The sequence below is a fragment of the Candoia aspera genome, chromosome 3 (genome assembly GCF_035149785.1).
Source record: "Candoia aspera isolate rCanAsp1 chromosome 3, rCanAsp1.hap2, whole genome shotgun sequence".
Taxonomy (NCBI): domain Eukaryota; kingdom Metazoa; phylum Chordata; class Lepidosauria; order Squamata; family Boidae; genus Candoia; species Candoia aspera.
The window spans coordinates 65,481,718-65,497,128 of NC_086155.1; the positions used below are offsets into that span (position 1 = coordinate 65,481,718).

Consider the following 15,411-nt stretch of genomic DNA (forward strand, 5'->3'; position numbering starts at 1 on the left):
CTATATTCAAATAATACAAGGCGAAATGTAAACTAAATCAACATTAATGCCAACTTAAGATATGTGACATAAGCAAGCATTTAGTTTAAAAATTAACCTTCTTAAAGATTACATGCCTAAACTGAGATCTTTTGGATAGGATAACCTGCAAATACATATGTAACTTCAACTGTGGTTCTGTTACTGAAGTCACCATGGCAATTTACATTAGAGATAATAATTTATTGCACATTTTAAAAAACATTTTAGAAAGTTATTGAAATGGTACAGTCTTTCCATTTGCTCATGATATTATAGTTTAAAAGGATCTCAGAATTATTCTGCCTGCTTATCCAAGCTCTACAAAGATGTTATTTCTATCAACAAGAGAGAACAGTGTAATTTCTTTTGGCTTTAAATTGTGGGATAAGCAGGTACTCTTCTGCCTGTTCAGGATAAATGTAAATTGTGGATTCTGAACTAAATAAGAGAGAGTTTAGGACAAAGTTCACCAAGAAAAACTGTATGAGAATAAAACAATTTCAGTTGTCTTTGCAGGAAAGTAAATGTTTTTCTAGAAATATTCTTGACTTTAAAACAGGTTGTGATTTACCTAGAATTCTATTTTTTTTATAAAGAACATTTTCTTTTGCTATTTAAAGGAGTTTTGGTTTCTACTACTTACATGTAAGATCGTCCAGTAATTGGCATCTAAGGTCAAAGTACTCTGTACATTGGGACAAGTGTCTAAAAACCAATTCAAGCAATTAGTATTAAGATTCTCATAAGCATTTGACATAATTTGCAGAAATCTTCACTTTTACATATACTGACTTGTCATTAAAAGTTTTACTTTGAGCCAGTGGATCCACATGTGCACATTTTATAATAAAAACAGAAGTTGTATTCTTCTTGTAACTGGGAACTTAAAATTGACCGAGATCATGTTGAACACAAAAATACAACAGCTTAAAATCCTCATGTAAAAACAAATCTAGGATTTGCCACTTGTTTTAATTTTTTTTTAAATACTCCTGCATGTTCAACAGAATGAAGCTTTTAAAATGAAAATGTAACCATAATTTTAAAAAGACTGAAATGTAGAGATTGGCACACTAAGCAATCTTCTAATTTAGGACAACTGGAGATGCTGCTGGTGTGTCATCTATTCTACTACAATTTATCAGTCCCTACCTGAAGTAATCATGTGATCTCAGACTTGGCACTGAAGACTCCCAAGAGGAATGCCTTGGGAAAAAAAATGTCCTCTGCTCTCTCTCTAAAGAATTAGATTTATGATTTAGGTATACTTCTTGATACAACACTATCCTTAGAGGTTCAAGAGACCTTTGTGCCTTGATGCATCATAATTAGCTTTGGCAGATATACTAGCAGTGATCCTGTCTACAGTAAAAGGGGCAACAATTATTCACGATCTGGTTATTTCCAGACTACTGCTATGTTCATAGAAATGCTTGAAAGTGACACAAAAACTGCAATTGGACCACAGTAGAGCTGCAAAATTCTTAATTGTGCTTAAACATGAACTGGGTTATCAAAACAACAACAACAACCTGTAATCTCTCATTTGTCCCACTTCACACTTTAAGATGTCAATCTTAATTTGGAAATTTGGAAGCAAATAAAAAAGAAAAGCAACATACAGAGGATATTTATCTGTAAGCTGCCCGGAGTCATCAAGGAGTCAGGCAACCTCTAAATTTGGGAATAACTAAATAAATAAATTTTTAAAACTTCATGAGGTGAACTGGATAAACATTAGAACCATTTTGATAGAGGAATCTGATTTATAGAACAGCCATCTCAGTGAGGTTTGTCTGGCTTAATCTTTCTGATCTTTTTGTCATATAAAAACTTTTCTGTTCCCTCAGATCTTTTTAAAAAATTATGCTCTCAGTTTAAAGCCTGCATTCTGACTTTGGGCTTTCTGTAACATTTGTTTTTTGCTGGAACGGTTTTGACTTCAAGATTTAATCTTTTATTTTATGTTTAAATTTATGTTTTACCATACTAAATGGAAGTAATCTAGAAACCTTTGTTATGACACGCCATAACAGTGAGCGAAGTGAAGTGATCCAGTCCAGAATTACTAGCTTGGCCTATTCTGTATATATTATACAGCCACAAAGTTAAGAATGCATTAACTCTGCAAAGGGGTTATCATGAACTGCTTTCTTCAATTGTTCATTTAAAAAGATCTTACTTAAAGAAGTAGGTATATTAGGGCACAACAATTTCTCTATGAGGGCATCAGAGTGGAGCACTGACATTTTTCACAGGGGACCCAACACATTTAGTTCACTTCTAGCACTCATTTTGCTTCACTAGTGGGGTTATTTTTGTTTAAGTATGCATGCTTAAATGCTTATGTTTAATTCCTACATTCTCTATAGAACAAACATGCCTCCAGCTTACCTCTGGTTGATTCCTCTCATGATGCTTGTAGGCGACCAAAGGGGCAGCTGGGCTGTAAGAATGACACTCAAGAGAAAGTGGTTGGGTTTCTGAACATCAGGATTAGCCAATGTATCTGTCTGACTAAGGGTATATAATTGATCACAGGCAACACGACGAATCTGGAAAAAAGGAAAAGCAGATACCAGGTCACAACCCTTTTGAAACAGAAGTGTTTTAGAAATCTGGAAAACCAGCTTCGCATTTTGCTCAGCTTAAGCTAATCTTTTAGCATGGATTTGTCTGAAATGCCTGTCACAAAACCTTTTTAGGCGCTCTTCTCCTCTTTTTTTTGTAATGCTACCCCCACCAAGCCCCTCTTCTGGTTTGGAAATTCTTTAAGTCTCTATATTCCTATCTTCTCCCCCTAACAGTGAGATATTCCCAGACTTGCACTCTGAACCTGCCTCAGATCTGTCCTTCCACCTTCAACCTCACACACCACTTTCCCAAGTTCCCTTCTCCTACTGGAATCAAACTTTGGAGGAGGTGCCACTGTTGCTGTACTTTGATTGGCAGTTCTACGACCCAATCATTACAGTGTCATCCTTGCTAATACTCTGCAAACCAGCAGTCAATAGATAACTTTAAAAAGACTGTTATAACAGTAAAATTAAACAGAACTAAGGTTTATACGTTTTTAACTGGATAATTCTCTCTATACAAGAAATGCTGAGAAGTTACATTTTGCATGAAGCAAACATAATTTTGATTTAAAATTTGTGTATATGTATCAATAATTAATAATATTTTAGATAATATAATAACAAGCTGTGTTTCCCCTTAAAGTGCAGCTCTCTCTTACATGCATGATGTACCAACAGTATAAAGAGTAGCCTATGTTAGTAGCAAACACTTATTAGTTGTCCCTTGCATAGGTTTCTACCCATGTAAAGGATTTTTATGTTGCAAATGTCCTGCAATTTTTTTTTTCAAAACAAAAAGCCAAACCACTCACCTCAGCACTTGGTGAACCAAGCAATATGTCTATGATAAAATCAGCAACACAAGGGAGATTGTAGAAAGATCCTAAGATAAAAACATCCTATGTTTTCAAGGTGTTTCATTACAACATACTGTATAATTTCATACTACTGGAATTAACATGTTATTTCAGAAAATATATAATGCTGTAGCATTTATTTATGTCATATATTTATATGCTGCCCAACTCCCAAGACTCTGAGCAGGTACATGGTCTTACAGCAAAACGCAGGTATTAACAGAAATAAGGAAAGGGCGAAAGCAAAATCTGGGAAGGTTGGACTGAACCTTCTCAATGTGATAGGACCTACTTTATGTTGCACAGCTGTTAATGGAAGTGGCATTAAATAGAAAAATGTAATCGGTTTCCATAAGCCTACCCAGTTGTTGGCTACGAAGCTGCAGACATGTAACCAAGAGAGACAAAGCCTCCCCAGCAATCAGTGCATCTTTGGTGGATACCGAATGCTGCCTCACACAGATTCCAGCATGTAGAGTGGTTGGTTCTCCTTCACTTCCCGAACTGCAATTGCTTCCTGCAATAGATTAAAAAGAGAGATCAGATAAAAGCATCTTCTTTTCCATTCTGAGAGAACAATTTAGTTCTCTCAGGTTTGGGCTGAATTAGCTATTGGTGGAATGAAATGTCTCCCAGTGCTAGAACCAGTGAACAAACTCTCTGCTTTTTCAATTTAATTAAGCTAATGCAGTACCTGAGCTGCTAAGCCGATTACGAATCCCAACAGGAAACAACGTGTTACTTTCTTTTATTGGCTGGCTGCTCCCCACCAGATCAAGGCGTCCTGCAGCAGCAGCCCACGAGAGTCGCATGAAACATGCAACTGTAGATGTGAAGTCATTTGCGTCCATGGTCTGAAAAGAAAAAGTAATTTCATTCTTGCTTGAAATAACTACGCAAAGGCAAGGTGACATTTCAGATGACCACAAATCAGAGGAATGTGGTTGTGATCAGTTGATTAACCTTCTACATAACCTTTTATTTTAGTAGAGCTGTTGCTTTTACTTACCTGTATTGCAACCCGTGCTGCAGGAATTATCTCCTCTACTCTAATGGAGGACCTGTCTGAAACAGATAGTTGCCGATATGAGGACTTCTCTGGAGTTCCACAAATTGACATTTGCCTGGTAGTTTGCCGATTCACGTTACGGAATGGGCGTGAAGAAAGTGTTTCCACTCCATATTTAGCCAGATCTTCATCTAATAAAGTTGGCATTGTTTGCCCAACAAGCAAAAACCTAAACATAAAAATTTGCCATTTGAACTATGAAGGGAATTGACTACATTAAGGAAGATCAAACTCTTCATTGTATTATCTTTATTTCTGAGAAAGTCAAATACATACCTTGCTAGCTGCAAACAGATGGAATATACTCCCTGTCTGGTTTCATAGTCCACTTCTGAAGGGATGGAATCTCTCTGCATGACATTCACTACCAAACTAGAAAATAAAATTATAGTTTTCTTTAAATAATGAAATTAAATGTGTAGAAAACTAGTGACAAAACAGATTCTTTTCACATGAGCCAATACAAGTAAAATAATTATCTAAATTGAACTTTGCTTGTTTAACTGCATGAAAAATTAAGCTAATTCTTACAAGTTGAAGTCTTGAAGCCAAATCAGAATTCATGTGATAACTATACCACTTTGGCAGAGTAAACCTTATTTTACTGTCCCAAATGTTCTACTTCCAATGAAAAGTTTAGATTTGTGTATTAATGATACAGTAACATAAATTGGTCATTTCAAAGCCTCAAGACTAATGATCATCTCCTGGTATACACGAAGTAATAATCCTTCCTTCCTTTTCCTTTCCCTGATTAATGGCTGTGATTCACTGGTACAGTTGAACATTTCTGGAACGTCCCTGCCTATTCCTAACAGTTTCACAAGCCAGACCACTGATGAACTGATCAAATATGTACAAGAATGTATGCGATATTAGTATGTTTTTCTCAGTGACCTTGATACCTGTAATAGCTCACATTTTAGCAGTTTTATTGTGCAAAACTATTTTGGAAAACAAGTACCATTCATCACATGTTTCTTTAAATAAAGTTTCATTTTCTTTCTTGGAATGGCACTTGTTTTCTGAAAACAGCCTCATTACAGTTAACAAGAGGACAGGACCAATTATTGAAAGCAGCATGGAAAAGACTGGCAGCTCTATAGACAACTTATTTATGGAAGACCTGTAAGTGGAAGGAGAGGCCAAATACTTTCAGTAAAATTGATCACCACCATCTATATAAGATGTCAGCTACTTATAAGAATTGTACATAAGCAATTACATAAGTAGTAAGACAAAGTCACTTGTTATCATCCTACAATATTTGGAACAGTTGCTCAAATGCTACTACTAAAGAAAATAAGTTACAATATTTAATTTCAACTGACTTGTAAACATTCAACAGTTTGACCCTAGATAACTGTTTGGCTGACTGAAATATTTAAAAACCAACCTCAAGCCTCCTGCTCTAAGGAAATTTTCACAAAAGGATTTGGCACAATTTCTTGCCATTTCATCATCTGCTGTAGGCATTAGCTTGGAACTCAGAACCTAAAAAAATTCACAGATTTCAGAATCTAGTGATGTAATCAGTTAAACCTATCTCACCCAAGGGTATAGCATGATTTCCTACTCAGCAATAGGGCAACAATATCTGTTGTATACTATTCAGAATACTATGGATTTTTTTTTAATCATCTGAATTCAGGGAGTCTTTTTCATCCACTTCCCATTCAGTATTATAACTATTCATCTGACTAGTTACAATGGTGAGTGGAAGTGAATCAATAGAACAAGTAATAATGTGGCTTCTTGAACATTAACAAAGCTTTTTAATGTATTACCTTTAATTCAGTACCAATCAGCCATTTCAAGGAGCAATTAGGAGACATTTTGATACTCATTGTATGAAAATATAATGGAAGAATGGAACTACAAAATGGTGAGTGCTATCCATCATCAAAGCAAGGCAAACAATAAAGAGGTGCTTGCTTACAGAGTCTCTGAGGAGACTGTAAAAAGAATCCATGATGAGAACCATAAACATGGTGCTAATATAAAACAGGCAAATTGGTGCCCTTCTGAAATGCTGGGCTTAATTCTTATCCATTTTAGTCAGCTGGGCCAGAGATAAGGTATTGTAGGAGTTACAGTTCAAAACACTGGGCTAAGTTACATTACGTTGTTTACTTCTGGTTAATGAAAAGTTTCATCTTATGATAATTTGATTGACCTCTACTTCACTGCAGTAACTTGATTTACCATAAGTACTATAATTACTATAAATAATGGGAATAGTTGCAGATCTACCAAATACAGTTATGGTGATCATAGCAAGCATTGAGTAAATGTATTTTATGGTATTAAGAAGCCTCCTAGCAAGTAAGCATTGCTCCAGTTAACTCAATACCTTTTCTGTTGACTGACAGTTTCTCATAGTTTTCTTTAAGACAGAAACCTATTCTAGCCTTACATGAAGATGGTGGGAATTGTACAGATATGCAAAGCATGTGCTATAATTCTGAGCTCTGGCCTTTCTCCATCCACAATTTTATTCTTACCTCGAGATTATAAAGCACTCTAAAGGTAGACATTCCTGGAGCAAAAGACCTGAAAAGACTTTCAAGTATTGAAGCAGCACTAGGCTGATGTTGGTGCTTTGCAGACAGAGATGGAGATTTTGAAGACTGAGAATTTGTTTCAGAGAGCAGGGTTTTCTAAGGAAAAAAGAAACACAGAGAAAATGAGTAGAAGGCTATTCTTACATGGTCTCTGTGTAATCATAAATAAACCTCAGAGTTAAAAGCAATCTTCAGTACAGCACTTTTATTATATTCTAAGCCCTAACAAACTTTCAAAAACATTCATTACATTTTAAACAAAATATATTGCTTTTTCAGAGCCCCAAAACTATTTATCTATAAATAGAATTATCCTGTAACCTGCCTTTTCCCCCAGAGTAAATTCTGCCTATCAGAATAACTTTCCTATCTCAGATTAAACTCTAATGAAATGTATATGGAATGTATTTAGGATTCAGTGCCTGTTGGCTGTTAGCTTATGAAGGCAGCTCAGCCAGAAGTCTTAAGATTATATTAAATGAGCCTGTAACTTAAATAGAAATACATTAAAGATAATAAATTCTGCTGCATCTTTAGGAGAGCCATGCCAGCTAATGTGCAGTTATGCGAACACTGCACTATTTTCCAGTCCCAGTGGCAGTAAGCACATTAGCCACACTATATGAATCTCTAGAAGCAAAGTACTTGTATTGAGCAAAGAGAATACCCACTTTACAAAATCAATATTCCATTTTATCCAAACTATCAGAGACTATTTTAATGTAGCCAATGACAATTTAAATTTTATCCCATAAGAACTAATAGATTGCATTGCTTCAACTTATTTCAGCAAAGCTCAAAGCCATCAAAGTAAATTAATATCATTCTAGTTCTCTTTCCATTAATTTCAATGTCAAGGGTAAGAGGCAAATAAAACCTGACTATTGTTACTTTTTATACGTCTGGTTAGCAATTGGTACCTTTCGTCCAAGTGAATCTAACTGATCAAGAGCTTCCTGAATAGCCGGATCAGTAGGAATCAATAAAAGAAGCCTCCGAACTCTCAAAGTAATCCTGAAGAGTATGAAAAACAGACCAGTGTACTTAGATTTCTGCTGGAGGACAGTCTATATGTATTTGTACATGCTTTTAAAGCATGTGGATCTTTAACCTCTGCAGAAACATCATTTCCACACTACATTAACAATGCTACTTACCTTGGCTCTTCCAGGTTAGCAAGCTGGTAAAGCATATCAAACACATTGTATACAAGGGCCATTACTACTCCAGGGAGAGATTTTTCCTGAGGATTAAAGAATATATTATGAGTTCCACCATCTCTTTTAAAACAATCTTCTTTTTTTAAGCACAGCAGCATAAATTTAAGATCAGGCCTAATGACATATACTAATTTTTAATATAATACTTTCTATATCAACTTCCAGATATCTCCTCAAATCAAACACTTAGTAAGAATTTCTGCAAAGAAATCAGAGCAACTATCAATATTTTTTTTAGTGGAACTGACAGAATTAATAGAACATTACATTTCAGAATTCTGAATTATCTCACTAAGTTCTGGGACAAATTATGCCTCTTGAACTATTTTAGGGACAGCTTCTGTTTTCCCATTTCCTCCCCTTTTTATTTACAGTTGGAATTATTTCATACAATTCAGGTGCATCCATTTCTGAAATTATAGGTTAAGATTTTAAGCAGAGAAAGAGAAAAATAAATAAAACAGTAAGGTGGTAATCTTTCCTGCTAGCTTTGCCAAGGTTCTTAATTAAAATGGAAAAAGCGTTTCCATTTTAAGTTCACTTCATTTTCAGAACAGCAGCTCCTCACAATCTTTCTAGATCATTTTTAAGCTTCACGAGCAACTTAGGATACAGTATACCAGGAAACAAATATCTAATATGCCCAAATGCATGTACTCTTCTATAGAAAGATATGTATTATTTGTTAGCAACAAGGAATGCAAAGTATGTAAGTAACCTATCATGGCTTCAGTGTACTTCGTACATGGATAAAGAGAACAATATTAGAATGCAAATGATGGGTGAGCAGACTCCATTTTAGAAAAGCCAATTTAATGAAGATTGAGTATTTGCAAAAAGACTAATGCTAAATAAGGAGAAACAGAAGATGCTGGACAGTATTTCTGAGTGAAAAGAAACTAACTTTGATTGACTATACCATGACAACTTAATGAAAAATGTGAAAATCCATGTTTCAGTCTTTCGTGCCTTACCTGTTCCATTGCATATGATGAACTGAAGACACTGCTACTGCTACCGGATGAATCAGCAGAACTTGCTGATGGAGTTCCACTTCCCAACGTTTTTACAGTAAGTGTTTGTTCATCAGAGAAGCCTAGCTGATGAAGCAGCTTCTGATCTTTATTTACTGTTAACTGAAATATGTAAAAAAAAATAACCCTTAGATTTAGCAGACTGTACAACTTGAAATATACTTAAAAGTAATTAACATACCAAACTATCATTTGCAAATATCTGAATATTGTCCACAGGGGCGTTCAACAATTTTGCTATTTTCCATCTGACACTTCCAATGGTCTCATTGCTATGGGCCTGTAAAAATAAAGACAGTTCTGTTGTCATTCATACTCTCAACTGACAAACAATATGTCAACAACCATATAAAAGGAGTAAGTGCATATTAATATGCTCCATGTTGTCTCTCAAGTTCTGATTTTTCAGCAATTATATATTATACTTCATATCAATCTTTTTTAAACTAGGAAATTCTGCAATCTTAGAAGTACTATCGTACTATAAAATTACATACCTCTACTGTAAATGTATCTTTGGTAGACTCATATGTAACATTGAGAGTTAAAAGATGTCCATGAAAGGAGGCACCATGAGGTAGAATAGTACGAGGAACAGAATAAAGGTCCTACAGAAGGAAGGAAAGAAAAGGTAATAATATAAAGTGGTCTCTGAAATATGTAATATGTTAATAGCACATGTTAATAATTTAAATTCAAACCACTAACAAACATTTGTGTTTTAACTGTCACCAGAAATTATTCTGAATATAATACCACTGCTTTGCTTTTACTTTGAGACACACAGTTTGGACCAAGTAGGGCACATAATGGAGTCCTGAGCATACTAGAAGGACCGGATGTTAGGAAAATAAGAACTACATTCCCTGCTAGGTTAAAGACTGCCTTTGGTGTAGTGAGTTAAGACAGTGGGCTAGAAACCGGGAGACTGTGAGTTCTAGTCCTGCCTTAGGCATAAAGCCAGCTGGGTGACCTTGGGCCAGTCACACCTTCTCAGCCCTAGGAAGCAGGCAATGGCAAACCACTTCCAAAATCTTGCCAAGAAAATTGCAGGACTAGTCCAGGCAGTTGCCAGGAGTCAACAATTACTCGAAGGCACACACACACACACACACACACAAATAAATTTTAAAAATCCATAGACCTTCCTATTTTTGAGAGGAAAAAAATATTTAACAGCAATAATAGTAATTTATTAAACTTGTATGCCACCTGTAAATTCAATAATAAGAATGTAAGAAGTATCATGCTGGATCTAATTTGATTCTCTTCCAGCTCAATGTTTTGCTAACACAGTGGTCAAACAGTCATAAACTGGAAGATCATAATAAGAATAGGAGGTTCAATGGCATCTTCACATTTATATCCCCTAGCAACTGGTATTCAAAGGCAGAGTATGTCTGATATTGAAGAATTTATTGCTACGAAGACAACAACTGTTACCCTTATTCTTTTATGAATTTTTCAATTATCCTTGTAAAACTATGCAGAATGGTGACCATCATCGTAACTTGTGGTAGCAATTCCACAGTTCGACAAAATAGTACAGTGTTTTTTTCTGTCTATTCTAAATCTTCCACATTCAGCTTTATTGGATACCAGACTTTAGTTTAATGACACATACATTATTATTATGCACACTACCATGTCTCTAATCATTTACTAAATAACGAAGTCTCAAATGTTGTCAACTTTTCTCACAACGGTGACAATTTGGCCCACTGATAATTTTCTTGACTTTTACTAGTTCTGCAAGCTTATTTTATTTATTTATTTTTATTTATTTATTTTTGGAGGTATAATGATCAAATTTATACGTAGCATTCTAAGCATGTGCCTTTTTCACATAAATTACACAATGGGTCAAAATTTTCACTGAGCTGTTTACCACAATCTCAAAAACCTTTATTAATCAATCACTGGCAGCTTAGAGCCTACTAGCATATACATAGTTAGGATTCTTTAGCCCCAGTCACTTAAAACCTCTTCGACTGAACCGCATTTGCTCTTTTAATATTCATTTTCCATGTTTGGACAGAGACTTAGAGATTTTCACTATTTCTCAGAATCATCAGCTATTCATCCATTTTGCTACTCATCCTTAATTTGAAATATTTTAGGTACAAATTAAAATGCATCAGTCCCCAATCAGATCCTTGGAGATCATAACTATCTGTATTCTTTTACTATGAAAAAAGAATCCTAGTCATTCTGGAACAGTATAGGATATGATTCTTGGCCATATGGAGGAATAATTGGCCAAAACAATTCCTCTGCCCCTTTTTCTCACAATAAGAAGTATCTGTTAGAACCCTGCTCTGCTTGCATTTACAGAAGGTAAATATGATTTCAACCCTCCTCTTGAATTATAACCTCTGATACAGGCACCACTGTATCTAGGAGGATGAACAGACAGTTGTCACCACTTAAATCCATGTTAATAATTGCTCGAGCATTATTTACTGGCCCTATCTATGAGCTAGTCAGTTGATAGGTTGGGTATGTTTGTATGATCCAGAACAAGGACTGCTCTTCTGGTCTCCTTCCATTTAGAACATACCAGCAAATCAACTCTCTATAGCCAGGCTCTTAATTATAATTACATTCGTTCTGACATTACAGCCAGAGATACTCAACTGGGGGAAATAAACTAGGCTGAACTACCCACACAGTGAGATCAATACACAGGTCAATGCAGACCAATTCCCAGGGAGGTCCTATTAAAGGACAAGCTACAAAGACAGAACAAGAGAATGCCCCTTGGTGTTGTTCACAGCTTAGCCACACAAACACATCAGTAATAAGCTGCAGCCCATACTGGACAATGACATTACACTTTCATAGGCTTTGGTGGCAGGCCCATACTTGAATGCAGATAACTACCCAACCTGAAGCAGATTCTCACAAAGTCCAGGACAACAATACTAGCATGGGAACCATACCCTGCAACAAGCCCAGATGTCTACTTTGCCCTTACCTCTACAATAATGTGCACCTGTGATGGAATGTGAGGGTGACCTTAGAGAACAGAGGGAAGAGATGCTGCCTAGGGGACGATCAGATAAAAAGAAAGGGAGAGAGAGGATAATGGTCGAAAGAAGAAACTTAGGAAAGAACTGCCCCGACCACTCAAGTAATGAACAGGGAAGGAGGGAGATTTGTACTTTCAGACTTACAAGATTCTGCTAATGTAGCCTTACAATAAAGTAGAATTAGTTCATCTAGTTGTATTTCCTGTCTGGTTTGCCTGGAAGAGCTGACAGTACCAATTTACTCCAACAACTTTACACACAAAGTTAGAAGTGCTTTCACATCTGCCAGCAATGCCCTCTGGATTCTACATAGGATAAACAGGCCAAACTTTGCGCAAAATAATTAATGGACACTAGTTTGTCATCAGGACTCAAAACAGGGTCGAAGTAACAGCAGTATTTTAACCTTCCAAGACATTCCACCACAGATGTCAAAGTAGTGTTTTGGAACAAAGAAACTTTACTAGAACAACTGAGTGGGAGACAGATGAACTTATACCAAGAGGTTTCAAGCTGTATTAGAAGGGCTTAACAAACACAATGGGTTCTTAATACATTCTCATTGTTAATTGATAGGTGCTTGTGATCTGCTTCCCAAGGAACTCCATCTGCATAACCATCCTGTTTTCCCTTCCCCTCTTCTCATCATCCCAAGATATTTAAATACCGTATCAGTCAAATCATTCCATGCATTGATGAAATCAGCTTCAGTTAATGAAAATTTATGCCTTAAATAAAACCAGTGGCCAACATGACACACCTCCTACAATTACTATAATGGATAATTGGAAGCTATCACTGATAATTCCAGCAGTCAGTTATCCTAATCTTCTTGGCAGGCATTTTAAAATTTTCTGCCACCAGAAAATTGGCTTAATGCATAGAATCTGCAGCTAATAAAATTGGTCTTTTAAACTCACTTCTAATGACTCTTGTCCTTGTTTTTCCCACTCCCTGCTCCCAGCATATTCTGACTACAAGATTTCTTTATAAATGTGGACTAAGGAATCCTTTTGTCTGAAGCTACAGAATAAACCCAATTTTAGAAACAGAAATTAAATAATGGCTTCCCAGATACAAACTAAGCATTTAGTAGATCAAACTACAGAATATAAGTACAAAATGACAGTATTTTTCTTTTACCTCTATAGTGATGACATATCGTTCTGCCAGAAGTAGCAATCTCTCAATGATTACAAGTTTTGTTGACCTAGAATAGCAGAGATTAAAAGTAGCAGAGATTTGAATGAGTTTCAAACAATATTTGAATTGATTTTGAATTGGGTAGCTATATCAATAAATACATATTTGGACGATATTTGAATAAATAGCAGAGATTGAATGAGTTTCTGAAGAACATTTTCATAGGAGTGGCATCGTCTCTTACCTTGGGGTTCTTTTCTGGTACATGATATAAGCACATTTCTTACCATGAAACAGAATGTATCTGTCTCTGTGTGTATATTTATATACTACTAAAACTCTTGTGTCTGTTTCTAACTGTTAACTGGGCAAAACGGTGTGTCATAAGCCAACCATTTTTGAACCAAGGTACCTCAAATGGCTTCAGCAAAGGATCATTACCTTGTCGTGGTGCTGGAGCTTGAGCACCTCAATGATGCCATGAGCTAAACCGTGAAGGGCCACCCAAGACGGGAAGGTCATGACAGAGAGGTCAGACTAAATGCGATACCTGGGGAAGGTAATGGCAACCCACCCCAGTATTCTTGCCGTGAAAACTCAATGGATCAGTACAACCAGAGATATGTCGGTATAACATCGGAAGATGAGACCCCCAGGTCGGAAGATGGTCAAAATGCTACTGGGGAGGAACAGAGGATGAGTTCAACTAGCTCCAGACGTGATGACGCAGCTAGCTCAAAGCCAAAAGGACGGCTAGCCGCCGATGGTGCTGGAGGTGAACGGCGAATCCGATGTTCTAAGGATCAACACGCCATTGGAACCTGGAATGTAAGATCTATGAGCCAGGGCAAATTGGATGTGGTTATTGGTGAGATGTCAAGATTAAAGATAGACATTTTGGGCGTCAGTGAACTGAAATGGACTGGAATGGGCCACTTCACATCAAATGACCACCAGATCTACTACTGTGGACAAGAGGACCACAGAAGAAATGGAGTAGCCTTCATAATTAATAGTAAAGTGGCTAAAGCAGTGCTTGGATACAATCCAAAAAACGATAGAATGATCTCAATTCGAATTCAGGGCAAGCCATCTAACATCACAGTGATCCAAATATACGCCCCAACCACAGATGCTGAAGAAGCTGAAGTAGAGCAGTTCTATGAGGATCTGCAGCACCTACTGGACAACACGCCTAAAAGAGATGTTATTTTCATCACGGGAGACTGGAATGCTAAGGTGGGCAGTCAAATGACACCTGGAATTACAGGTAAGCATGGCCTGGGAGAACAAAACGAAGCAGGACATAGGCTGATAGAATTTTGCCAAGACAACTCACTCTGCATAACAAACACTCTCTTCCAACAACCTAAGAGACGGCTTTATACATGGACTTCACCAGATGGACAACACCGAAATCAGACTGACTACATCCTTTGCAGCCAAAGGTGGCGGACATCTATACAGTTGGGAAAAACAAGACCTGGAGCTGACTGTAGTTCATATCATGAACTTCTTGCACAATTTAGGATCAGACTAAAGAGATTAGGGAAGACCCACAGATCAGCTAGATATGAGCTCACTAATATTCCTAAGGAATATGCAGTGGAGGTGAAGAATAGATTTAAGGGACTGGACTTAGTAGATAGGGTCCCGGAAGAACTCTGGACAGAAGTTCGCAACATTGTTCAGGAGGCGGCAACAAAATACATCCCAAAGAAAGGGAAAACCAAGAAGGCAAAATGGCTGTCTGCTGAGACAACAGAAGTAGCCCAAGAAAGAAGGAAAGCAAAAGCAACAGTGATAGGGGGAGATATGCCCCATTAAATGCAAAATTCCAGAGGTTAGCCAGAAGAGATAAGGAATTATTTTTAAACAAGCAATGCATGAAA

General features: G+C 36.6%; 1 protein-coding gene across 1 annotated transcript in view; it reads right to left on the reverse strand.

Moving 5' to 3' along the window:
• USP24 (ubiquitin specific peptidase 24) overlaps positions 1–15,411 on the reverse strand; it is a 96,991-nt gene that overhangs the window by 31,791 nt on the left and 49,789 nt on the right. Inside the window, exons 24-38 of the mRNA XM_063298007.1 lie at positions 13,520–13,586; positions 9,842–9,952; positions 9,526–9,624; positions 9,285–9,446; positions 8,248–8,333; positions 8,011–8,104; positions 7,031–7,186; positions 5,923–6,020; positions 4,803–4,898; positions 4,467–4,695; positions 4,152–4,311; positions 3,819–3,974; positions 3,413–3,483; positions 2,416–2,576; positions 665–726 (exon numbers count right to left, since the gene is read on the reverse strand). Coding sequence (XP_063154077.1) covers positions 665–726; positions 2,416–2,576; positions 3,413–3,483; positions 3,819–3,974; positions 4,152–4,311; positions 4,467–4,695; positions 4,803–4,898; positions 5,923–6,020; positions 7,031–7,186; positions 8,011–8,104; positions 8,248–8,333; positions 9,285–9,446; positions 9,526–9,624; positions 9,842–9,952; positions 13,520–13,586 — 1,808 coding nt within the window. The remainder of the gene's footprint in view (positions 1–664; positions 727–2,415; positions 2,577–3,412; positions 3,484–3,818; positions 3,975–4,151; positions 4,312–4,466; positions 4,696–4,802; positions 4,899–5,922; positions 6,021–7,030; positions 7,187–8,010; positions 8,105–8,247; positions 8,334–9,284; positions 9,447–9,525; positions 9,625–9,841; positions 9,953–13,519; positions 13,587–15,411) is intronic.